At 41.6% G+C, this 24751-nt stretch overlaps 3 protein-coding genes across 3 annotated transcripts in view; all 3 read left to right on the forward strand.

Moving 5' to 3' along the window:
- The first annotated feature begins 1112 nt into the window (after positions 1 to 1112).
- Positions 1113 to 10705, forward strand: LOC127620992 (mitochondrial import inner membrane translocase subunit Tim17-B-like). Its single transcript, XM_052094385.1, has 6 exons — positions 1113 to 1138; positions 9388 to 9487; positions 9577 to 9640; positions 9804 to 9941; positions 10186 to 10296; positions 10470 to 10705. The coding sequence occupies exons 1-6, from the start codon at positions 1113 to 1115 to the stop codon at positions 10520 to 10522; spliced, it is 492 nt and encodes a 163-aa protein (XP_051950345.1). The 3' UTR covers positions 10523 to 10705.
- A 4122-nt stretch (positions 10706 to 14827) lies between these two features.
- On the forward strand, positions 14828 to 17853 carry LOC127620722 (PRA1 family protein 3-like). The gene is made up of 3 exons (XM_052093923.1): positions 14828 to 15045; positions 15277 to 15494; positions 16747 to 17853. The coding sequence occupies exons 1-3, from the start codon at positions 14867 to 14869 to the stop codon at positions 16884 to 16886; spliced, it is 537 nt and encodes a 178-aa protein (XP_051949883.1). The 5' UTR covers positions 14828 to 14866; the 3' UTR covers positions 16887 to 17853.
- A 1566-nt stretch (positions 17854 to 19419) lies between these two features.
- The window catches only part of cacna1fa (calcium channel, voltage-dependent, L type, alpha 1F subunit a), a 60051-nt gene continuing 54719 nt past the window's right edge, over positions 19420 to 24751 (forward strand). Inside the window, exons 1-3 of the mRNA XM_052093924.1 lie at positions 19420 to 19786; positions 20176 to 20393; positions 20481 to 20585. Coding sequence (XP_051949884.1) covers positions 19768 to 19786; positions 20176 to 20393; positions 20481 to 20585 — 342 coding nt within the window. The 5' untranslated portion in view covers positions 19420 to 19767. The remainder of the gene's footprint in view (positions 19787 to 20175; positions 20394 to 20480; positions 20586 to 24751) is intronic.

A 24751-nucleotide genomic window follows, 5' to 3' on the forward strand; every position in this document is an offset into this window, starting at 1 on the left:
TTTATATTTTTTTTTTATTATTATTATTACAAATTATACATCACAAAAACAGGGAGCATTCAACAACGTAAGACACAGAACAAACTTAAAGGAACAAGGACAAAGAGCAAGATTCAAGACCGAATATGATATATATAGATTCATATACATATATGCATATACACATACATACATAAACATACATACATACATATATAAAACACAAAACAAGGATGTACTAAAACAACAAATACTTTGACATAGCAAAACATAAAGCTTCAATCTTTCTATTTTCTTTTCTAAAATATTTGAAGCTCTGGAATGATTTCACAAAATCACATAAACATAAATTAAAGGAGGGCTTGCTTTTTTTCCATTTACATGTATGAATATGATATTTACCCAGCAACAATACCATATTAACCATGTCAGAAATTTGGGGATTCAAACTGTTTTTATAAAAAAGGATATCTTGTAGAACAATAGGAGGAATTGTCTCAATTTTTACTGATAACCATTTATATATATCAAGCCAAAATTGTGAAGTAAATTCACATTGAAAAAAAAGGTGATTAAGTGTTTCAGGGAAGGAAGAACAGAAAACACAAGGATCCACCTCGAAATTAAATCTTTTATGTAAAAAATCACCTACAGGGTAAATCCTAAATAGGATTTTGTAATGAGTTTCCTTAACCTTTGGAGCAACAGGGTATGCAAGATAAAAGGCTACTGTCGTAGCAGGCTTAGAGCTAGCCTGCTACGACAGTTAGTCACCGTTTGCGGATACGATACAAATAAATGAGAGCCGTAAATTGACACCTACCTGTCACAAAAATGTCCACGTATCTCTTATAAAACAGCATCTACATATATCGTATTAAATTTGACAGATAGTTAATTCCAAAATGTTTGTTTCGTATAAACACGCTGAAGATTAGCGGATAGGCCGTCAGTTCATTAAGTTCACAAAAGCAATTTATTTAGCACACGGAAGCATCTCCTCCATAGACATCCATTAAAATACAACGCGATTAGGTATTTTGTTGCTATATTTTATGTAGAAGGGCTCTGGTGAATCCATTCCTGTCACGAAAAAAATTGCGTAACTGCACTGACGTCAGCTGCAGTTTATCATGGAGGAATATGCCCGTGAACCTTGGTGAAGTACAAGCTTTCTGACATCTCTTTTGACATGTCCGCACTTCAGGTCATGAGAAGAAACAGATAATGTTTGAACCAGTTAATATTCCCGTTTGCTGTCTTCTTTGTAAATTTTTTTGTGGACAGTCGTACTCTTGAAGGAATATTCTGGTTCTTTTCAAGTTAATCTCAATCGAAAGCATTTGTGGCATAATGTTGTTTACCACAAAAAATGTCAACTACAGCAAGGCAGAAATCGAATCGGTTACCTAACGTAACCTCGGTTCTCTCTAGATGAGGGAACGAGTATTGCGTAAGCTAGCTTACGCTACGGAAAGATTCATCTTTTCTGAAATATTGAAGCCAAAAAATTATCCTTAATTTTGTATCATTTGTTCAACGCGGTGCAGCAACTGCAGACCTTGAGCGGGCTAGCTAGCGAGCTCATTGGTTGCTCTGCGGCAACTGCTGCAGCCTATAGACGAACTTGGGCGAACTCTGCGTCCAATGAGAGAGCGTCAGCGCTACTGCATCAAAGCCCGCCAAAATGGTGCGTGGCTAGAGTGCATATAAGCGTAGTTGGTAGGCTGGAACCCTGGTTTTCATTGAATGAAGCGAAAGTCGCTCCTGGCGCGAAGCACGGCCGGCTACGCCAATACTCGTTCCCTCATCTAGAGAGAACCGAGGTTACGTTAGGTAACCGATTCGTTCTCTTCACGAGAGGTTCTCTCGTATTGCGTAAGCTAGCTTACGCTACAGGAACCCATTGTCAACGGCGTCGCGCCAAGCATCCACTGCATGAGCCCGGGGTGGGGGACCGGGGAGCCCTTGTGAGTGGGGAAATAATATTTGGCCGGCAAGAGTCGCGGGCCAGTGTGTGTAATACATAAGCACATTGTGGGAAGGGAGCGACAGAGCGGCGGTGCCGGTCTGTGTGGAATGAGTCCCATCAGTGCAGCTCACCAGGGGAGCTGTAGCGTGATTAAACCGCTAGTAGTTTTGCCTGCAGGGCGGGCACTTCCAGATTGTAAAATCTGACAAAGGTGGAGGAAGCCCAGCCCGCTGCCACACATATGTCGTGAATGGAAATCCCGCTGGACCATGCCCACGATGAGGCCATGCCTCTAGTGGAGTGAGCCCTAATGCCCAATGGGCATGGCAGGTCTTTGGCGTGTATCGCGGCAGCAATAGCGTCCACTATCCATCTAGACAGTGTCTGTTTCGAGGCGCGAAACCTTTGGTGCGCCCTCGAGCGAAGCGAAAAGCTGCTCAGAGCGTCTGAAAGAAGCGGGCGCGCAGTATACAATCTCAGTGCTCTGACTGGGCAAAGGAGATTGGCGTCGTGTTCAGCTATCGGATGCTGGCAGCGCCGATAGGGAAATGACCTGTGCTCTGAAAGGAGTACCGATCACCTTGGGAACATAGCCGTGTCTAGGCTTTAAAATGACCTTGGAGTCACTTGGTCCAAACTCAAGACACGCAGCGCTGACAGACAGCGCGTGAAGGTCTCCACACGTTTGACTGATGACAGGGCAGTCAGAAAAGCGGTTTTGAGTGAAAGGTATTTCAAATCCACGGATTGAAGCGGTTCGAAAGGGGGCTTTCATAGTTTCGAGAACTATAGAAAGATCCCAGATAGGAACCGATGGGGGCACGGGGGTTCATCCTTCTAGCTCCCTGAGGAAGCGGATGACCAGCTCGTTTTTCCCAGTGACTGGCCGTGCAGGGGTTCAGCGAGCGCCGCGGCGGCCGCCACATACACTTTGGCGTGGATGGGGATCTGCCCTTATCCAGCAGCTCTTTGTAAAAACACGAGCAGCGGCGACACCCCACATGTCCATGGGTCCAGGTCTCTGTCGGTGCACCATTTTGAAAACACAGACCATTTTGGCGCATAGAGTCTTCTCGTGGAAGGGGCTCTAGCGTGTATGATGGTGTTTATTACCCCTTCTGGCAGAGCGGCGGGTAGTCGTTGATCACCCAGCGTGCAGCCCAGCGCTCTGGGTGGGGATACCAGATCGTGCCACGAGCTTGAGAGAGGAGATCTGCTCTCACTGGGATGGGCCACGCGGCTGTCAGTGACAGCTGCGTAAGCTCCGGGAACCATGTCTGATTCTCCCAGCGTGGGGCTATGAGGAGCACCGGTGGCGCGTTTCCCTGATCCTCTGCATTACCTGTGGCAATAGCGAGGCGGGAGGGAAGGCGTAAGCGGGCGGTTGGGCCAGTCCTGGGCCAGTGCGTCCTCGCTTTTGAGAAAAATATTGGGCAGTGAGAGTTCTCTTCTGGCGCTAAAGAGGTCTATCTCTGCTCTGCCGAATATGCGCCATAACTTCTGGACTGTTTGAGCATGCAGGGACCATTCCCTGGGGAATATTGTCTCTGGACAGTCTGTCTGGGCCGTCGTTCAGGTGGCCTGGCACGTCGCGTTGCCCTCAGCGGCGCAGGTGGCACTGGGACCAACTCAGTATGCGTTTAGGTCAGATGGAAGAGGTTCCTGGATCTGACACCGCCCTGGCGGTTTAAGTAGGATACCACAGATCTCTTGTCCGAATGGACCAGGGCGTGGTGACCCTGAATGACCAGGAGAAAGCGCTGTCAGCGTACTCGACCGCTATCATTTCCAGACAATTTATGTGAAGGAGCTTTTCCTGAACTGACCATAGGCCAAAAACCGGAGAGCCCTCGCGGACCGCGCCCCAACCCGTGTTGGGCGCATCTGTCGAGATGACTTTCGGCGAGATACAGCTCCCATCGTCACTCTCCGCTGATACCATTCGGCCACTGTCCAGGGCTGCTGAGCTGAAATACAGGTCTGAGTCACCTTGATCGGCTGGCGGCCTGTGGCCCAAGCCCGGCGAGATGTCGTGGTGTTTAGCCAATGCTGAAGCGAGCATCGCGCAGTAAACCCAGCTGAAGTACTGCTGCGGCTGAGGCCATGTAACCTAGCACTCTCTGAAATTTTTTCAGAGGCATGAGGCTGTTCATCTGAAAGGGCCGGCTAGTCGCTGAACACGGCGCCGCAGCTGTGTAGATAAGTGAGCCGTCATTGCCACGGAGTCTAGTTCTATTCCAAGGAAGGAAATTGCCTGACTGGGCTGTAGTGAGCTCTTGGTCCAATTGACTGCAAGACCCAAACTGTTCAGATGGCTGAGGAGAACTGTTCTGTGAGACAGAAGCTCCGTATGTGACTGTGCCATAATCAGCCAGTCGTCCAAATAGTTCAGAATTGCAAGCCCTGACTCCGCGGGGAGTGCGGCGCCGCATCCATGCACTTCGTGAAAGTACGAGGTGCTAAAGACAGGCGAGCGGAAGGGCGGTGTATTGATAAACCTGGCCGTCGGCTGAATCTCAAGAATGGCCTGTGACGGGGATTTATCTGAATCTGAAGATAGGCATCTTTCAGATTGAGAGAGATAAATCAGTCCCCTGGCGCGTATGCTCGAGGAGTTTCCTGATTGTAAGCATTTTGAGCGGTCTTTTGCAAGCACCTTGTTCAAAACCCTGAGATCTAATATTGGTCTGAGGCCGCCGTCTTTCTTGGGAACAAGAAAATAGCGGCTGTAAAACCCCGACTTCAGCTCAGCGAGCGGCACTTCTCTATGGCCCTTTTGCACAGAAGGTTTGCTATTTCTGAGCGAAGCATGCAGGCTGCTTCCGTGTTCATAATAGTTCGAGCAGCTCTGAAGCGGGGAGGCGGCGATCGAACTGTAGCAAATAGCCCTGTTTTATTGTGCTTAACACCCATTTGGATATCCTGGGATAGCTTCCCACGCTTTGAAGCGTAGCAGCTAGAGGGTGAATGGCCAAATCGCCCTGATTGCCGCACACAGCGGCTGAACAGAATGTGTGGCGTGCTTACTGTGCTTATGCATGACCGCTCGCAGACAGCAGGGACAGGCTGTTCTGTGAGTGACTTCCGATTGAGGTGAATGGGGAAAGAGTCACATCTGTTAAGTGATGCTTGTGAGCATAGTCACGAGCGCGGGACTTACATACAGAGAAGTGTTTGCTGGCCGTGTGACAGAGCGGGCAGAGAATGAGGCTGCACGCGCGTATTCGTGGCGCATTTATTGACTCTAACACTCGGCGGGCTGTGTCCGCTTTATGTGAGTGGGCTCTGATCGGGACACGGGAAGTGTAATGCTTGTGTGTAGAGGTGAACACTGGATTGTGGGCACATTTTCTACACATAAGACATGTTTGCTCTCTGATAGGGACACAGGAAGTGTAATGCTTGTGTGTAGGGGTGAGCACTGGATTGTGGGCACATTTTCTACACATAAAAAGATCTTGTAAAGAGCAGACATGTCTTGTGTCGCCGTGAAAACGGCGTTTGAGTGCAGGCAAGCGGGAAGTAACACCGGCTTGTTGGCTGCTGAATTCACCACTGTAGTAGCCTGAGAGAAGGGGACTGACAGGGGGCGAAGCTTTGACGGTGGTCCGGCCGCGGCGGGACTGAGCCGTCGTTTTTCAACAAAGCTAGGAGGACTTCGGTTGTTCAGGTTTCAAGCGCAATCTTAGGCCGAGGCCAGCGGGCGGCGGTCTCGCGGCGGCTGTCTGGCCGCGATCTGGGGCGGCCGCCCTGTCGGCGCTGGGAAGTCTGGCTTTGTTGAGCTGGGCGCTATGAAGATGCTGCGTGCAGGAGGCTGGTTACGTGGGCGGCCTGCAGAGGAGCTAGCGCAGCGAGGCAGGAAGAGGTTCATGGCTTGAGTGGCTTTCTGGACTTCAAAGCGGTCAACAATGCCACTTACAGCGGAACCGAAGAGACCGGACGGAGAGAGCGGCGTTGAGGACGTGGAGCGCTCAGTTTCTCCCATGTCGGCTAGCGTTAGCCACAGGTGTCTCTCGGTTATAGTCAGCGAGGCCATGCACTTCCCTAGGGCTTGAGCTGCAGCTTTGGTGGCGCGAAGGGCGAGGTCCGTCGCGCTCCTTAGATCTGTAACAGCCTCTGGGTGCCTGCCTTTCTCATCCCACTCCCGAAGAAGATCCGCTTGGAGGATCTGCAAGATGGCCGTGGAATGCAGAGCAGATGCGGCTTGGCCGGCAGCGGAATAGGCGCGGCCAACACAGGCGGAAGTAGTTCTGCAGGCCTTAGACAGGAACACTGGTTTAGACCGCCATCTCGCGGAGGGCGGGCAAAGGTGTGCTGCTACCGAATCCTCGACCGGGGGGATGGAAGAGTAGCCCTTCTCGATGGCGCCGTCCACTGGAGCGAGAGCGATGGAGACGTGGGATCGGGTCCTGGCCGAGAGAGGCGCGTTCCACGATTTAGAGAGCTCGGCGTGGAGTTCCGGCAGGAAGGGGCGGCCGGGCGTGGCGCCAGCGGTGGCGGCTTTGAAGAAAACAGCCGTCGAGTCTGTTGGGAGCCTGCTCAGGGGCGGTGACCACTTTCGAGCCTGAGGCGGTCGGCGGCCTGTGTGAGGAGCGTATCAGTTCCCCGCCGACTCGGCGCGGGTCCTGCTGGATTCCTGGGCGTTGAGGAGGCTTGTGACCACTCCTCGCTGTCGAAGCCATGATGGAACAGCAGCCCTTGTCATCCACCTCGCTCTCCAAGGTGGCAGCAGTCGCGGCCGCTCGGCGGCAACTGCGGCGTCCGAGGCGGGGAGGGTGAACGCGATGCTTTCGAGGAGAGGCTCCGGCGAGACAGTCGCTTCTAAACCCGGTTCCGGCAGCCTTTGAGGCGGCGCTTCTTCGGCGTGGCGAAACAGAAGCGGCGGCGGCTCGGTCCTGATACGCCGAGTCCAGCCCGCAGGAGTCGACGCCGAAGCTCCTGCGCAGAGGTCGCATCCGCCGTCAGCGGGCGAGCTCTGCATGCCCCAGTCCCAGGCAGAGTCGCGCAGATGATGTGGCGGTCTCCGGCTGAGAGGGCGCGGCATGAGCCGCAGGAAGTCGCGAGGCATCTTTAAAAAGGCGTTCGATACTCTTTTGTGAAGTTCAGCTGAGGAACTTAGCTTGCTCTAAAAAGGATACATCGCCGGATGGCGTAGCTTCGCAGGATGGCTGAAGGTGGCGAAGCGGCCGGCTTCTTCGGCGCTTTCCACGCTTGCTAGATGCCCCTCGAGCGGCGGCGGCTTCCAGTTCAGAGATCGCGAAGAGCTCGCTGAAGAGATGAAAATCAGGGTTCCAGCCTCACGAACTACGCTTATATGCACTCTAGCCACGCCCATTTTGGCGGGCTTTGATGCAATAGCGTGAGCGCTCTCTCATTGGGCCTGAGTTACGCCAAGTTAGATCTATAGGCTGCAGCAGTTGCCGCAGAGCAACCAATGAGCTCGCTAGCTAGCCCGCTCAAGGTCTGCAGTTGCTGCACTGCGTTGACAAATGATACAAAATTAAGGATAATTTTTTGGCTTCAATATTTCAGAAAAAATGAATCTTTCCGTAGTAGTGTTGTCAAAAATATCGATATTTCGATAAATATCGATACTGAAATATCTGAACGGTACCAATACTAATTTCTCTAAGTATCGATACTAGCCGAGCTGTCACTTTCACTTCTCTCCAAAGGCGTTGACAAACACCACACACACTCGCACTCCTCTCATTACGCTCTGGTTAAATAGCAAAAGTGAAGTGAATGTAAAGATGGCGAGTGCATCGCGCGCCCAGCGACCAGTTTTGTTTGATAAAGAACACAGCAGGAGTGCTATCTGGAAATATTTTTGATATGAAGCCAGACATCCCAAGTCTCCCGGAAGTTCGGAGTCTCCCGCATATTGATAGCTTCTCCCTGATGCCCGCAATTTAGTTCAAATCTCCGGAATCTATAGTGCACATCGCGAGACAGAACATACTGCACGCATAACATAGATAGCGCAGCACACAACATACATAAGCGTGCACGGCAGAGAGGAGAGAGCGAGAGACCTTATGAATCTAGTCAACCCCAACCCCCTTGGCGTTTAAGTATCTTTTGTTGACATTGAGTTTGGATTTGATTTGACTTGGAAATACAAAAGATTGCACTTTTATTTACTTGCACTTTATCGGTTTTTGAATGTATGGCAATCTGAGAGGCTTTTGAACAAGTGCAATACCTCAGGACATTTTGTTCATGTAAAATATACCTCATTGTCATGTTCTAGACAGTTCTACCCTCTTAATATTGTGGCAGTTTTTTTCTCTGTGGTATCGAAAATGGTATCGAATATCGATATTTTTCAAGGTATCGTATCGAAGTTAGAAATTCTAGTATCGTGACAACACTATTCCGTAGCATAAGCTAGCTTACGCAATACGAGAGAACCTCTCGTAAGAGAACTAGGTTACAGTGATGCGCTTAGAATGGAAGTGAATGGGGGCCAATTTTTGGAGGGTTTAAAGGCAGACATTTAAATCTTATGATTTAATAAAAGCACTTACATTAATTCTTCTGTTAAAACTCATGAATTATTTGAGCTGTAATGTTGTTTATATCGTCATTTTACAGATATGTTAGGTTTTTAGAGTTCATGCAATACATGGCAACAAAGTAGTCAAATTGGTTATAATTTGACACAAAAAGGTTAGTAAGTGTTTTTATCACAATAAAATCATGTTGTTTACATATTGTTGCTATACTTTTGAAACAGTGAGTATTTTAACATTTACGGATTGGCCCCATTGACTTTCATTGTAGGTGTCTCACTGTAACCCAAATGTTTGCTTATTTTAAAGAAAAGGAGGGTCAAAATAATTTTTTTGTGGTAATCAATATTATGCCACAAATGCTGTCGATTGAGCCCAACTTGTACTAAAGGGATGGTTCACCCAAAAATGTAAATTCTCTCATCATTTTCTCACCCTCATGCTATCCCATATGTGTATGACTTTCTTTCTTCTGCTGAACACAAATGAAGATTTTTAGAATAATTTCTCAGCTCTGTAGGTCCATACAAAAAGCCAATGGAGATCAGATCTTTGTAGCTCCAAAAATCACAAAGGCAGCATAAAAGAAATCCATACGTCTCCAGTGGTTAAATCCATATCTTCAGAAGCAATATGATAGGTGTTGGTGAAATTTTTTTTTTTTACTCTTCAAATCTTCACTTTAAACCCTTGTATTAGTCTGCTACAACAGTTCACACAAAATTAATATAAGCATATATTATTTTATAAACACCTTGTAATCATGTGGGATCTAATCTTGCTTCAGTTGTCAGCACAATAAATTCAGCTATTTTCCTTTATTTGAAAATTATTTCTTTTATTTTTTTATGTAAGTTAGCATGTCAGAGGTTGTTTAAAACAATAACAAAGCTTCCTTTTTTATTTGTTTCTTTTTGTTAGTCCATGGAGGATAGTTGATGACTGTGGGGGTGCATTTACCATGGGGGCCATTGGTGGTGGTGTGTTCCAGTCTGTTAAAGGTTTTCGTAATGCCCCTGTGGTATGTTTACTGTCATCACAAACATTTGTGCTCAGCTATTATCAATCTGTTAAACTAATTCTGAATAACAAACATGCATTTTTCACTAGGGTGTACGACACAGGCTGAGAGGGAGTGCAAATGCTGTGAGAGTTAGAGCACCACAAATTGGAGGTGATTTTTGTATTGTTTCTTAGTATCTTCTTTCTTTATACTTTTTGGGTCATTGTTTCTAGGTCCGTTTTTGTATTGTAGCATAATGTGATGAAAATGCAAGGAAAACGGGGCTGATGCAATGAATTCTGACAGTGTTGCTTGGTATCTTTGTCCCCTTCAGGTAGTTTTGCTGTATGGGGTGGACTCTTTTCCACCATAGACTGTGGTTTAGTGCTTCTACGTGGCAAAGAAGACCCTTGGAACTCAATCACCAGTGGAGCCATGACTGGAGCTATACTGGCTGCACGCAATAAGTTTAGCAGCACTAAAATATTTTGTATTATCAATATTTTCCCACAATCTAACCATATTACAAGGTAGACTCTGTATATATATCAAGCCATTAAAAATATTACCTGACTGTAGTTTTCTATGATAACACATTAGCTGCATTAACCTTTAGCTTTGAATTTGGACTTCCATTCCTCTAATGCTGATTTGTAATAATTCCTCTGGATCATGAGACTGCTTATTGATAAAGTGGTTGCATTTTTGTATTTCAGGTGGACCTCTTGCTATGGTGGGCTCTGCAATGATGGGTGGAATCCTGCTTGCCCTAATTGAGGGCTTTGGGATACTCCTTACTAGATACACAGCACAGCAGTTTCAGAATTGTGAGTTACACATGTCTGAATAGGGTTATTGCATGTGGATGATTCAAAGAAATGATTTTATAAGTATGCTGCTTACTATAAATGTGATTTAAAAGACATTGTGTACTGCAATGTGTTCAATGTCTGCCTTTTGTTTTGCTACCCTTAACAAGGTCTTCTTTCTCGATCTATAGCGAGTCCCATTGTGGAAGACCCAAGTCAGCTTCCCCCGAAAGGAGGAGGATAGGAAACCCGTGGTTATGGACCGTATCATTAGAACCACTGTGTTACCATGGTGACTAATATAATAGACTCTGAAAAAATGAGTGAACTGTTAGAAGTTTAGGAGCCTCTGCACACAGAACCCTCCAGAGACCAGGGGAGGGGATATTCATCATCTGGCATTGATGATAGATACTATTTATACTGATGAAACTCAGGGGGAAACTGTAAGTAATTTGTATTATTTATAAATTGTGAGATACACTTTGGTATTTTCTCTTGTTGCAAAAGGAAGAAATGGGAGCATTGGTACCCAAAGATTTTCATCAAGAACATTAATTTTTTTAGTTTACACCTGTTTTGGCACATCATATGTTGACTACATAAGAAAAATATACAGTTGAATTCAGAAGTTTACATACACCTTAGCCAAACACATTTAAACTTAGCTTTTCACAATTCCTGACATTTAATCATAGAAAACTTTCCCTGTCTTAGGTCCGATAGGATCATTACTTTATTTTAAGAATGTGAAATGTCTGAATAATAGTAGATATAATTATTTTTCAGCTTGTATTTCTTTCATCACATTCCCAGTGGGTCAGAAGTTTACATACACTTTGTTAGTATTTGGTAGCATTGCCTTTAAATTGTTTAACTTTGGTCAAATGTTTTGCGTAGCCTTCCACAAGCTTCTCACAATAAGTTGCTGGAATTTTGGCCCATTCCTCCAGACAGAACTGGTGTAACAGAGTCAGATTTGTAGACCTCCTTTCTTGCACACGCTTTTTCAGTTCTGCTATCAGATTGAGGTCAGAGTTTTGTGATGGCCACTCCAATACCTTGACTTTGTTGTCCTTAAGCCATATTGCCACAACATTGGAGGTATGCTTGGGGTCATTGTCAGTTTGGAAGACCCATCTGTGACCAAGCTTTAACTTCCTGTCTGATATCTTGAGATGTTGCTTCAATATATCCATATAATTTTCCTTCCTCATGATGCCATCTGTTTTGTGAAGTGTACCAGTCCCTCCTGCTGCAAAGGACACCCACAACGTGATGCTGCCACCCCCATGCTTCACGATTGGGATGGTGTTCTTCGGCTTGCAAACCTCACCCTTTTTCCTCCACATATAACGATGGTCATTATGTCCAAACAGTAAAATGTTCTGATTTCATCAGACCAGAGGACATTTCTTCAAAAAGTAAGATCTTTGTCCTCATGTGCACTTGAAAACTGTATCTGGCTTTTTTATGGCAGTTTTGGAGCAGTGGCTTCTTCCTTGCTGAGCATCCTTTCAGGTTATGTCGATATAGGACTCGATTTACTGTGGATATAGATACCTGTTAGGTATAGATACCTACCTGTTTCCTCCAGCATCTTCACAAGGTCCTTTGCTGTTTTTCTGGGATTGATTTGCACTTTTTGCACCAAACTACGTTCATCTCTAGGAGACAGAATGCATCTCCTTCCTGAATGGTATGATGGCTGCATGGACACATGGTGTTTATACTTGCATACTATTGTTTGTACAGATGAATGTGGTACCTTCGTGCGTTTGGAAATTGCTCCCAAGGATGAGCAAAGAGGCTCAGAGTTTGAGAAAATACATCCACAGGTACACCTCCAGTTCAGTACATCTCCTATCAGAAGCTAATTGCCTAAAGGTTTGACATAATTTTCCCCAATGGAATTGTGATATAGTCAATTAAAAATGAAACAATCTGTCTGTAAGCAATTGTTGGAAAAATGACTAGTGTCATACACAAAGTAGATGTCCTAAACGACTTGCATAAACTATAGTTTGCAAATCTGAAATCTGTGGAGTGGTTAAAAAATGAGTTTGAATGACTTCAAACTAAGTGTACGTAAACTTCTAACTGTGAAATGAGTCTAAATAGAAAAGACATTGCATTTTGAGCAATATTTAGTTAGTGAAAAATTATTCCTATACAAAAGCCAGTTTTGGCTCATATTTTAACATCACTGATACAGCATTATACAAATGAGCAATGTATGGCTGCACAAATTTTTCTATTTATCTTTACCTGTTTTAAATGAATGCAATCATGACTTGAATTTGGACTACTGCTTTACCAGCAAGAAAAATCCTCTTTTAGATTATATTTTTATCTATTGCACCTTTTCAATATGCCAGCCACCTAGCCTTCTTTCTTGTGCTGACAAATGTAATATTTGTTTATATGCTCCATTTGATAATGTGCAGTCAGGAGAGACACTTTTGTTAAAGTAATATTCAGCTTTAGCACTTGAATGTTCCTCTATCAAATTATTTTGATTTGTCAATGATCCTTTCAATGTTTTCAATCGCTTCCTATGCTTTCTCTATCACTTTATCACTTTTTGGATGGATTATTATAATTATTTTTTGTGCACATCAAGAAAGAGAATATGTATGAGTAAATTGTCTCAAAGTATTTTATGGTTGATACATTTTGTCTTGAAGTGTAATTTGGTGTTAAAGTAATATTCAGGGTTCAGTACATGTTGAGCTCAATCGACAGCATTTGTGGCATAATATTGATTACCACAAAAACTAATTTTGACTTGTGCCTCCATTTCTTTAAAAAAAGCAAATAATAGAGGTTACATTGAGGCACTTACAATGGAAGTGAATGGGGGCCAATTCGTAAATATTAAGAAACTCGCTGTTTCAAAAGTATAGCCACAAGACATAAACAATATGTGTTAACATGATTATTGATGATATTAGTGTGATAACACAGAAAATGTTTATAAGTGATTTTAAGTTGAATCCAATTTATTTGCCATGACAACATAATGCCAACAAACCCTTAAATGACAACTTTATAGCTAAAATAATACATGTTTGATCAGTAGAATTAATGTAAGTGCTTTTACAGTGCTGTAAAGAAGTATTTGCTGAAAAGTATATCCTGATTTCTTCTGTTTTTGTGTATAGCTCATACTAAATTGTTTCAAAAGTTCAAACAAAATCTAACATAAAAAAGTCAATCTGAGTTAAAACAAAATACAGATCTTTAATGATGATGTTATTTATTGAAGCAAAAAACTTATCAAAAACCAACTGGGCCTGTGTGGGAAAAAGTATTTGCCCCCCTTAGTTACTAAATCCCCAAGTCTATAAAACTGGATTCATAATGGGGTTCAGCTGGACTAGACAAAACCAGGTCTGATTACTGCCACTGCAGACCTGTTCAATCAAATCAACACCTAAATAAAACATTTTCAGCTGCATGAAGTTTCGCTAAAAGGTCTCACCCAGTAGCACACTATGCAAAGGTTGAAAGAAATACCAGAAATTATGAGGAAAAAGGTGATTGAAATACATCAGCCTGGGAAGGGTTACAAAACTGTTTCAAAGTCTCTGGGACTCCAAAGAACCACAGTGAGAGCCATTATCTCCAAATGGAGAAAACTCTGCACAAAAGTGAACCATCCCAGATGTGGCTGACCTTCCAAAATTCATCCAAGAGCACAGTGATGACTCATCCAGGAAGTCAAGCCAAGGAACTGCAGGCCTCTCTCACATCAATAAAGGTCACTGTTCATGACTCTACTATCAGAAAGGTACTGCCCAAAAATGGCACCCATGGAAGAGTGGTAAGGTGAAAATCACTGCTGACCCAGAAGAACATTAAGGCTCATCTGAATTTTTACAAAATGCACCTTGATCCTCAAACCTTTTGGGAGAATGTTCTATGGACTGATGAGTTGAAAGTGGATTACATCTGGTGTAAATCAAACACAGAATTCCACAAAAAGAACATCATGCCTACGGTCAAGCATGGTGGTGGTAGTGTGATGGTGTGGGGATGCTTTGCTGCTTCAGGGTCAGTGCGAATTGCAATAATTGAAGGAAACATTAATTCTACTCTCTACCAGAAAATCCTAAAGGAGAACATCAGTCATCAGTCTGTTAGTTGAAGCTTAAGCGCAACTGAACTATGCAGCAAGACAATGAAACAAAGCATAGGAGTAAGTCCACCTCTGAATGGCTCAAAAGAAGCAAAGAAGTGGCGTTGTCAAAGTCTTGACTTGTACCTGATTGAGATGCTGTGGCAGGACCTTAAAGGATTAGTTCACCCCAAAATGAGAAAATTGCTGATAATTTAATCACCCTCAAGTATGACTTACTTTCTTCAGAACAGGATTTAAGATTTTTAGGAAAGTATCCCAGTTTTTTAGCTCCCTTTTTTTTTTTTTTCTTCTTTTTTAACAAATTCAGCATTCACACATTTATTTATTTATTTAATTCAAAATGTTTTGACTAGAAATAAAAATGTTACAAGCTTCTCCCGGTAGTTTTAGCGGAAACGTATTTGCAGTGCATACTGGTAAATGTAGTCACCGACAGCGTCAAAAATGGTGGACTTCCAGCCTCCGCCTTTCAGAACATTAGACGATTATCTTCTGGGTTCGGCCAGATTCGCCGTGCCTGATGTTCGGAACTTAGACCGGTGGAATAACCGGATAATAAACAACTTGCTGTATTTCCAGTCAAACTATTTTGCATCCGCCGTGTCATTGCTGCTCATAGTCGGGTAAGGAAACACCAGTGACGTGTTCGTTCATTTAGACCTAAACACGTATTATACGGATAGCAGCACTCAATAATGTGTTCTGCATTGAATACACTTGCAAAACGATAAGCTCATTCTCTCTCTCAGTCTGACAGTTTCATTTTAGAGTAAAGCAAACAAAAGTTGTTATGGTAAAAGGTTTCTCCTTTGTCAACTGTTGTTTTCCCCAATCTCTGTACATTGGTGCCATAGGTATTTCCAGCCATTCCAGCTGATTCTTGGGGCAACAGTTGTGATTCTTCTGTTCTTGGGGTTTGTCTGGGCTGCTGAAAATAAGGCTGTAGTTCGGCGGTTCCGGAGGAATCATCCATCCCTCTGTCTAGCTGCAATCTTGGGCTCCAGTTACCTCCTTCTGTCCGTTTTAGGAGGAGTAGCTGCTTTCCTCTTTGGCATTACCTTCCCCATTTTAAGTTAGTATCGGTTTTGTCTGACTCATAAGTGTTTAATGTCAGTATAAATGCAAACCCATGTTTTACAACGTATATTAGTAATACTTTTATCACACTAGATCCTTATTGTAAAATGCTGTTAGGACCCCATTTGACTTTCGTAATCGGATTCATTTTCGAGTGAAATAGAAAGGAATGGAACGCAAAAAGTATAAGAATATGTATTTAAAGGGATAGTTCACACAAAAATGAAAATTCTCTCATTTACTCGCCCTCATGCCATCCCAGATGTGTATGACTTTCTTCTGCTGAACACAATCGAAGATTTTTAGAATGATATTTCAGCTCTGTAGGTCCAGACACTTTAAAGCTCCAAAATGCATATAAGTGCAGCATAAAAGTAATCCATAAAACTTCAGTGGTTTAATCCATGTGTTCTGAAGTGATATGATAGGTGTGGGTGATTTAAGAGATCAATATTTAAGGTGTATATTTACCTTCACACAGATCTCCTGTGCATGCATGAAAGCTATTCTGGGTTTTTATTTATTTATTTATTTTTTATTTACAATCTTCATGCATATAACCACCTACTAGGCTGTTGTGCAAATATTATTTATTTATTATGGTCCTTTTTTTTTTTTTATCCCTTCCTTTTTTTTTATTTCCCCTCCCTGCCCAGTTGGTGGCGATATACATGAAGAATGAGAATTGCCTGAAAAACAGAAGAACAGGGTCATCTTGTGAACCCACATAGGAGGGCTGGTCAAAGTGGAGATTTATAGTAAAAAAGAACTTAATTGTTGATCTGGTTTTTTTCCACTCGCATATCTCTTCTGAAGACATGTTTTATCCATTTTAATGAGGGAATTGACTACCCCCCCCACCCCACCCCAATATGAAGCATTGTGAATGCCATAATAAAGTAATAATGGAAACGTATTAAACAATATATTTACATTTTACTGCAAAAACAAATACAAAATCTGATATTTGCAAATATACAAGTAGTTTGAGGGTGTAGGATGGCGGATGAATCATGCACAATAAGACCAGAAAGGTGCATGTAGAAAGATTTCATGTTGAATTTGAGTATTTTTCTTTATTGCTGGTCTTGATGATACTTTTGCCTTCTTTTTGTCATGTCCACAAAATCAATTCAACAAATTACAGTCTTCATGAACCTCTTGAACAATGTGAATTTTCTGTAATAAATAACCCTGTGAGTGATCCAAAGACTTATGTGTTATTTAACAATTCTCTCTTCCCGCAGTGATCCTTATCCATGCCTCAGTAAGACTCCGAAGCCTTAAGAATAAACTGGAAAACAAGCTGGAGAGTATAGGATTGAAGAGGACGCCCATGGGCCTGCTACTGGAAGCGCTGGGACAGGAACAAGAGGCTGGATCATAGCTGTACTAACAACTGCTTAGCTGTATTAACACCCACTCCTGCTTCTTCATGCTCTTCTTATATATCTTCAAAAATAGATATAAAAAATATATTTGCCAGGTCTCTCAGATGTGAAGAAGAATCTAGTGGACTGGCGAATAAGCAAATTCACTAGGTGAATTTGGAATGTGGTTTAAGAAGGGAAAAAAATGACTAGTAGTTGATTATAGTTATTTTTTGGACTACATCCAATTATACTGTATATTAGATGTCCTGATCTAAAAATAGCAAAATAATGCCTTTTGAATATGGTGTGGGTGGAGTTTTTGAATTAATATTTATTTTTTGAGTAACACCAGTTACTGTGTCATTCCATAGATGTGCCATTTAAGTCTGCATTGAACTTTTTCTGTACTTAATCATTTATAAAGTTGTGTGGGGACCACTTGAGTTGGTGAAGAATATGCAAAGAGAAGGGTGCAACAAGTTTAAGAGAAAGAAGTTTTTTTTTTTTTTTTGCCAGTGCATTAAATGACCAAATTTAATTATATTTTTACATTTAGTTTTGTTTTCAGCAAAATTGTGCCATCTTGTGCATTAGTGGTTGCTCTCATACAAAGGTGCCAAGGTCCATTTGTCTTCATCAATTGCATTTCACCCAAAAAACTGCCATTGTTAGACTGATGTCTTATGTCCTCATTAGGATAGGAAACAGGCAAATTAGGAACAGGAATGAATATATGATGATTGAAGAAACACTATGGATGTTTAATTTTTATTTATTTGCTTTTTTCCTCTTAAGCATGTTTAAACCTTTGACAGCGTTTAAGTGTTTAAGGACACTTCAGATACTTTTTATTCCTATCTAACTTTAAAGACAATGAGAACACAAAAATTATGCATTATATTGTTCATGTAAATACATTTTTGCTTTTATTTCATTGTTTACAACATCAGCTGCCTTGTATATCTCATTCATTGCTTATAAAAACACTTTCATATATCAGGAGTCTTTCGTCATTTCGTGTGTTACCACAGAGGGGCGCTGTCATCCTTAAAATTAATGTAAATGAATGAAATCGTGCGTTTTTAACATACTTATTTTATGACGATATTCTCAGACTGTAAACACAGTGCATGTAAATGTATAATAACACACTTCCTTATCACTGCAATAACTTGTTAGAAACATCCCAAGCCGTCATTACTACTTCTAAAACTAAATTTGGCTTTTTTTTTTTTTTTTGGAGTAGAGGGGGCTTTGTTTGATGTGCAAATCTAAACAATTGCATTTCGTTAATTAAAATAAGGCAATATCAAATGTCCATCCCTGACTTAAAGGGATAGTTCTCCCAAAAAAAATTCTGAATACATATGACTTTCTCCTGCTGAACACAAACAAAATTTTTAAGAATATATCAGCTCTGTAGGTTCATACAATGCAGGTGAATTGTGGGCAGAGCTTTGAAGCTCTAAAAAGTACATAAATGCACCACGTACTGTCACATTATGTACTGTATTTGATGAAGGATGCACTTATTTGATGGTAAAACAGTATGTACTTTTAGGTATGCATGCCAGTAGTAAGAATAGAATTCGGACATACTTCATATGGGGAAGTTGGCATCGTCTCGTGACCCGAATATATGACATAGGCCTAATAACAACAACCACGGAAACTATCTGCTTTGGTTTTGTTAAACAAGCACCATTCAAGCACAAGGAACAATTTTCTTGGTATATATACTGTAGCACTTACAGTTGATAAGAGGCATCCGCCTCGCGATTCACCGCCGTTCCTTTAAATCCAGTGTTTTATAATGTGACGTCGCATCAGCTACTGAGGGATTACTGGATCGTTAAGTGTCCAGTCGATCTGCACATAAAATCTCACCAGAAATAGTAAAACATCCGGGTATTTCTCACTTAATGTTACGTGAATACTGAGGATCCAGACTACTACATTGCCATACTGTTTTTGGCATATTATATAGCCTAGTATGAGAAGTATGGATATTCAGACACAGCACAAATCTTCAGAAGCGATATGATAGGTGTGGGTGAGAAACAGATGCAATATTAAGTTTTTACTATAAATCTCCACTTTCACTTCCACATTTTTCTTCTTTTGTTTTTGGCGATTTGCATTATTTGTGCATATCGCCACCTACTGGGCAGGGAGGAAAAATCACAACATATAATTTATAGAACCTACATTTGTTGTATTCACAAATTGTGTTTATGCTGAATTGAATGATTAGATCTCTAAATTGTTGTTAATTAAGGATTAATAAAATACTTGATGATTGAGGAAACAATATTCATTCTCATGAATGTTCTTGATCATCAAATTAAATGTTTATTTACTCTTATTATAAACATACCGTGTTTAAAAATTCCATCTGAGGCAAATGCATTTGGTTAACATTCCTCAAGGCATGTAGAATTTTCTTCCTGTCTCCACCTCTCTTTAAAAGGTTTCATCGGTCATCCCCATTAACCGGCTCAGATTAGTTAATCCTGAACTCACGGCTTACTACACTGAAATTTTACGGTCACACAAGGATAGATTTATACATTTACATTATTAACTGTTACATATTTAAATATTTATGCATGTTGTCACTGAAGTGAACTTTAAGGAAATGCGTCGTTCTATGAAGCTGTCGTTTAATGTAGATCTTTTCAGTTAAAACCGCAGCGCGCGTGAGCTGCTCCACCTGCTCGCGACATCTGCTCAGGTAACGACTCGCGACACGGTCAGGTCAGGCTTCTGATTAATATCAAGAAATATGAGCTAATTTAAATTTGCGATGCCTCGTCACTAAGGAGTGATAAAATATAATTTCATGTAAATTCCTGAGAATAAGGAGAAAACGGAAACTGTTGAGTAGCCGTGAACATGGATGCGGCACCGAAAGGTGAGTCAAAGCCTGTAAACCAGCCAGTTATTCCGCATAATTTATTTATCTTTTTTTAACGCTTTTATTCATTTCATTGTCGTAGTGAACACATGTGATACAATATTTTAAGGGATATTTATTCCATGTAGTCTCGTAAATTAGATCATATAAACTGCATCGATACACTAATAATTATAAAAGAGTTTGAGTTTAGATAGATAGATGGATGTATGTATGGATGGATAGATAGATGATGGATGGGTTTGTGGGTGGATGTAGATAGAACAGTAATATTAATGTAGTTTGGCCTGACCAAAGACATACCGTCTTATGTCTTGAAATTTAAGCTTGTCTAAAGTTTTTATATTAGATGCAGATCATTTGTCACAGAAAATCCTTTATTTCAGATGGGGCCGGCATGGCTGGGTCTGATCCCAGCAAGACAGACACTCTCAACTCAACAGGTTCTGCAGGGCAAAAGAGAGCTGGAGGAGCCAAGAAGCACACACAAGCAAACAAGTCGGCCCTGCGTGCACCCAGAGCTCTCTGCTGCCTCACTCTCAGCAACCCTATACGAATGGCTGCACTGGCGCTAGTGGAGTGGAAATATCCTTTTCCCCAATGTGTTTGTGTGTGTGTGTGTGTGTGTGTGTGCCTTGTGCATTCTTTTATATTTTCTAAACTGTTTGATCCTTGACCTTAGACCTTCAAGCCCTTTGATATATTTATTTTGCTGGCCATCTTTGCAAATTGTGTTGCACTTGGTGTGTCCAAACCATTTCCTGAAGATGACTCCAATGCCACCAACCACAATCTGGTAGGTTTACTATGTCAGCATGACTATGCTCTTCTTTAAATCTGTCCCAGTAAGCAAAAAATTAACCTTAACTAAATACCACACAAACTACACAATGAACACTGCATGGACAAAAGTATGTTGTTGAACATTAGAATTCACAGGCATTAATTGGGGAACTCCCAGTCTTTTCTCATAGATTTCACTCTTCTTGTTCAGCTTTCCACTAGTGCTGCATGATTAATCATATCGCAATCGCGATGTCAGCCTGTGCGACTATATGATGGCAAATGCTGCGATTTTATTAAATAAATAAGTGCATGTGTGCATGTGTCATTCCCTCTGAGAGCTGTTTGCCCATTTTCTACACCACTAATAAAAAGATGACCAGTCAGTCTCAGTTTAGGGAGTGGCAAGTGTGGTCATGTCATGTGAGTTTCCGGTGTGCAGGTTGAAAATCAGGTGAAGATGGATGCCGAGCAGACCGACACTGAACTGGTGGCCAGAAAAAATAACACAGAAACACAGATCACAGCTTGGAGATATGTCTTTATTTCATCAATAATTAAAGTTAGTATAATACGGGAGCATGACATGTAAATAAGCACAAACTCCAAAACTGTCATTCTCTGTGCGAACTGAGCTGCTTCAACCAGTCGCGGAAGAGACCCAATCTGAGCGGGAGTCGAGACTGGGAGAGATTTAAAATTCGTCCGGCTGATGCGCACGCTAACACGGAGACGCTCGTTTCTCACCCCCGCTGTCTGCAGCTTGCAACGTGTTGCATCATTGATGAGATCATCATAAGATCAATCTTATGTGAAAAATAACATTAAAATTACAACAACAATAAAATGTGTGTGTGTATATATATATATATATATATACACACACACACACACACACACACACACACACGCAACAACAACAGTTTTAGTGGTTTGAGTGAACCACACTTTTGTATCCAGTTCCTTTTCTAAAGAGTTTGCGCAAAGTACATGTTACATCCTGCTTAAATGTCCCTGTTTGTTTGGACAATCTTATTTTCATGAAAATGTGTATGTTCTTATTTATTGTTCTATTTTATTTAGGTGTAATATTGAGAAAATAAGTTTGCAGTAATGCAAAGATATTATTTAATTTTGTAAAAATATTTAAATTTGAAACACATTTATTGCATTTATAGTTGTTGTTGTTGTTGTTGCTAGTTTGTATGTTTGAGTTGAAAAATACACATTTCAGCATTATCGGTAATCAATTTGTGCATTTTCCTTTATAACCAAGCAAGTTGACTCATGATGCCATTTGTTTATATATCGCAATCGCATATCGCAATATTAACCACAATAATCGCAATATAACATTATCCCCAAATCGTGCAGCCCTACTTTCCACTATGTTAGAACATTGTTGCACCCATTCAGGCACAAGAACATGAGTGAGTTCAGGTACTGATGTCGGGTGATGTGGATTGGCTTGCCATTCCAATTCATGTTGAAGGTTTGAAATAGGTTCAGGTCTGGGCTTTGTGCAAGTTTAAGTTCTTATACACCAGACTGTGTAAATAATTTCTTACTGGACCTTGCTTTGTTTACATGGTCATGCTGGAAGAGCCCTCCCCAAACTGTTGCCACAAAGTGTGATGTAAATGATTCTCTAGAATGTCGTTGTATGTCTTATTAAGGTGCTAGAATCTTAGTGCCCAATCAATATGATTGAAGTGCAGACTTTCAGCTTTATTTGAAGGTATCCCCCCCCCTCCCCCCAACATTTTGAGGGGCTCACAAGTAATCATTATTAATACTTGTTTGAAAATCCTTTGCAGTGAATGAATGTCTGATGTCTGGAAACCATCCCTAGTGATGCTTTGTTAGGCCTTTACTGCCTTTAGAATGAATTTTTGAATGAATTTTTACTCATTAAAAAGTTTAACTCTTAAAGACATGAATTGTAATTTTGCAGAAAATGTAGTAATTCATGACCACTCAAATTAAAATGAAGACTCCAGTCATCAGTAATCATATAAAAGCGGTTTTATTCAACAATGAGAGGGTCCACACATGTGGGCTGCCATGTTACTATCACATGACCAGCAGAATACTGCTCGCTTAATTTCAGTAACCACCCTGTAATTTGACACTTTCACTCATTGATCATGGCTGACTGTGTATACTAAATTTTTACAATGGCACCTGAAACTCAAAACTATTGATTTTAAGTGATTCTTCATCCAAGCTTCTAGGTGTCAGTGTAAGTACAAGATGACACAAAGACAAAATAGTACACCTTTCATTTGCTTCTTTCTGGTCTCCAGCAAGTGAATTTGGATTGAGGGCAGGTGAGTTGAAAAGCTTGAAAAGCTTTTTGGTTGCTTTAACAGTATGTTTTGGGTCACTGTCCATCATTGCTGTGAAGCGCCATCCTCTTAGTTTTGCAGCATTTGGGTGAATCTGAGCAGATAGTATAGCCTTAAACATTTCAGAATTCATCTTGCTGCTTCTGTCAGCATTAAAAACACTAGTGACGTAGTTCCATTTTCAGCCTTAGATTCCCATGACATAACACTGCCTTTACCTTGTTAAAGAGGTGATGTGGTATGTTTTGATCATGAGCCGTTCCTTCCCTTCTCCATACACTTGTCTTCCTATGATTCTGGTACAGGTTAATCTGGCCTCCTATTCTTTAGGCTTATTAGTGATTTGCACCTTGGGGTAAACCCTCTGTATTTACTTTCATGAAGTCTTCTCTTGATTTTATCCTTCTTCCTGGAAAGTGTTCTTGACTTGGCTTGATGTTGTGAAGTGTTTTATCTTCACCAAGGAAAGGATTTTGTGATCCTCCACCACCGTTGTCTTCTGTGATTGTCCTGGCCTTTAGGTGTTGCTGAGCTCACCAGTGTGTTCCCTCTTTTGATAATAATGTACCAAATTGATAATTAAGGTTTCTGGTATCTCTCTGATGGATTTTATAAAAAATGTTCAGTCTACTGATGGCCAGCTTTACTTGCACTGACAGCTCTTTGGACCTCATAATGAGAGTTTACAGCAACAGTATCCGAATGCAAATTCCACATTTAGAATCAGCTCCAGCTTTTATCTGCTTTGTTTTTAATGAAATAACTTGGGAGCAGCCCACCTCTGGCTATAAAACTGCTTCTCAGTCGATTGTCCAATAACTTTTGAGCCCCTGACAATGAGCGGCCTACTGTATGTATAAAAAAATGCTGTAATTCCTAAACTGTTTGCCTAATTTAGATATACACTCACTTAGCAATTTATTAGTTTAATAAAACTAATGTTCCTAATAAAGTGCCCGACGTGGTCTTCTGCTGTTGTAGCCTTTGTAGTCTTAGACATGTTGTACATTCTGAGATGCTATTCTTTACTCTACAGAGTGGTTATCTGAGTTACCATAGCCTTTCTGTCAACTTGAAGCAGTCTGGCCATTCTCCGTTGACCTCTCTCATCAACAAAGCGTTTCTGTTCACAGAACTGCCACTCACTGGATTTCTTGGGGTTTTTGTCACTATTCTGAGTAAACTCTAGAGACTGATGATCATTAAAATCCCAGGAGATCAGCAGTTACAGAAATACTCAAACCAGCCTGTCTGGCACCAACAATCATGCCATGGTCCAAATCACTGAGATCAAATTTTCCCCCATTCTGATGGTTGATGTGACCATTAACCGAAGCTCCTGACCCAAATCTGCATGATTTTGTGCATTGCACTGCTGCCACATGATTGGCTAATTAGATAATCACATGAATACGTAGGTGTACAGGTGTTCCTAATAAAGTGCTCAGTGAGTGTAAATCCATTCAAATTAAAGCAACAGTCTGCACTTCATTCACATATTGGTTGCTTCATTTCAAATCCATTGTGGCGGTGTACAAAGCCAAAATTATGAAAATCATCCGTAGCTTACTTGAGCAACGCTGTATAGCTTTTTTTTTTTTGTCAGAACGCACCAGATTGTCTGATCACACCATTCACTAGTCCCTTGAAAGAGCAAGAAAAGATTTAGCTACAAGCTTGCCTATAGCCATGCATTAATGTAATGAGTAATAATAGGATTGAAAGATCAATGGCAATATTTGGATATTTGGTGTGTCATGAAACTTAGAGTTTCGTGTGTCAGGCTAGTTGAGATGCAAAGACAGAGCAAAGTTTTGACAGCACTACAGTG

The sequence above is a fragment of the Xyrauchen texanus genome, chromosome 27, assembly GCF_025860055.1.
Source record: "Xyrauchen texanus isolate HMW12.3.18 chromosome 27, RBS_HiC_50CHRs, whole genome shotgun sequence".
NCBI classification, from domain to species: domain Eukaryota; kingdom Metazoa; phylum Chordata; class Actinopteri; order Cypriniformes; family Catostomidae; genus Xyrauchen; species Xyrauchen texanus.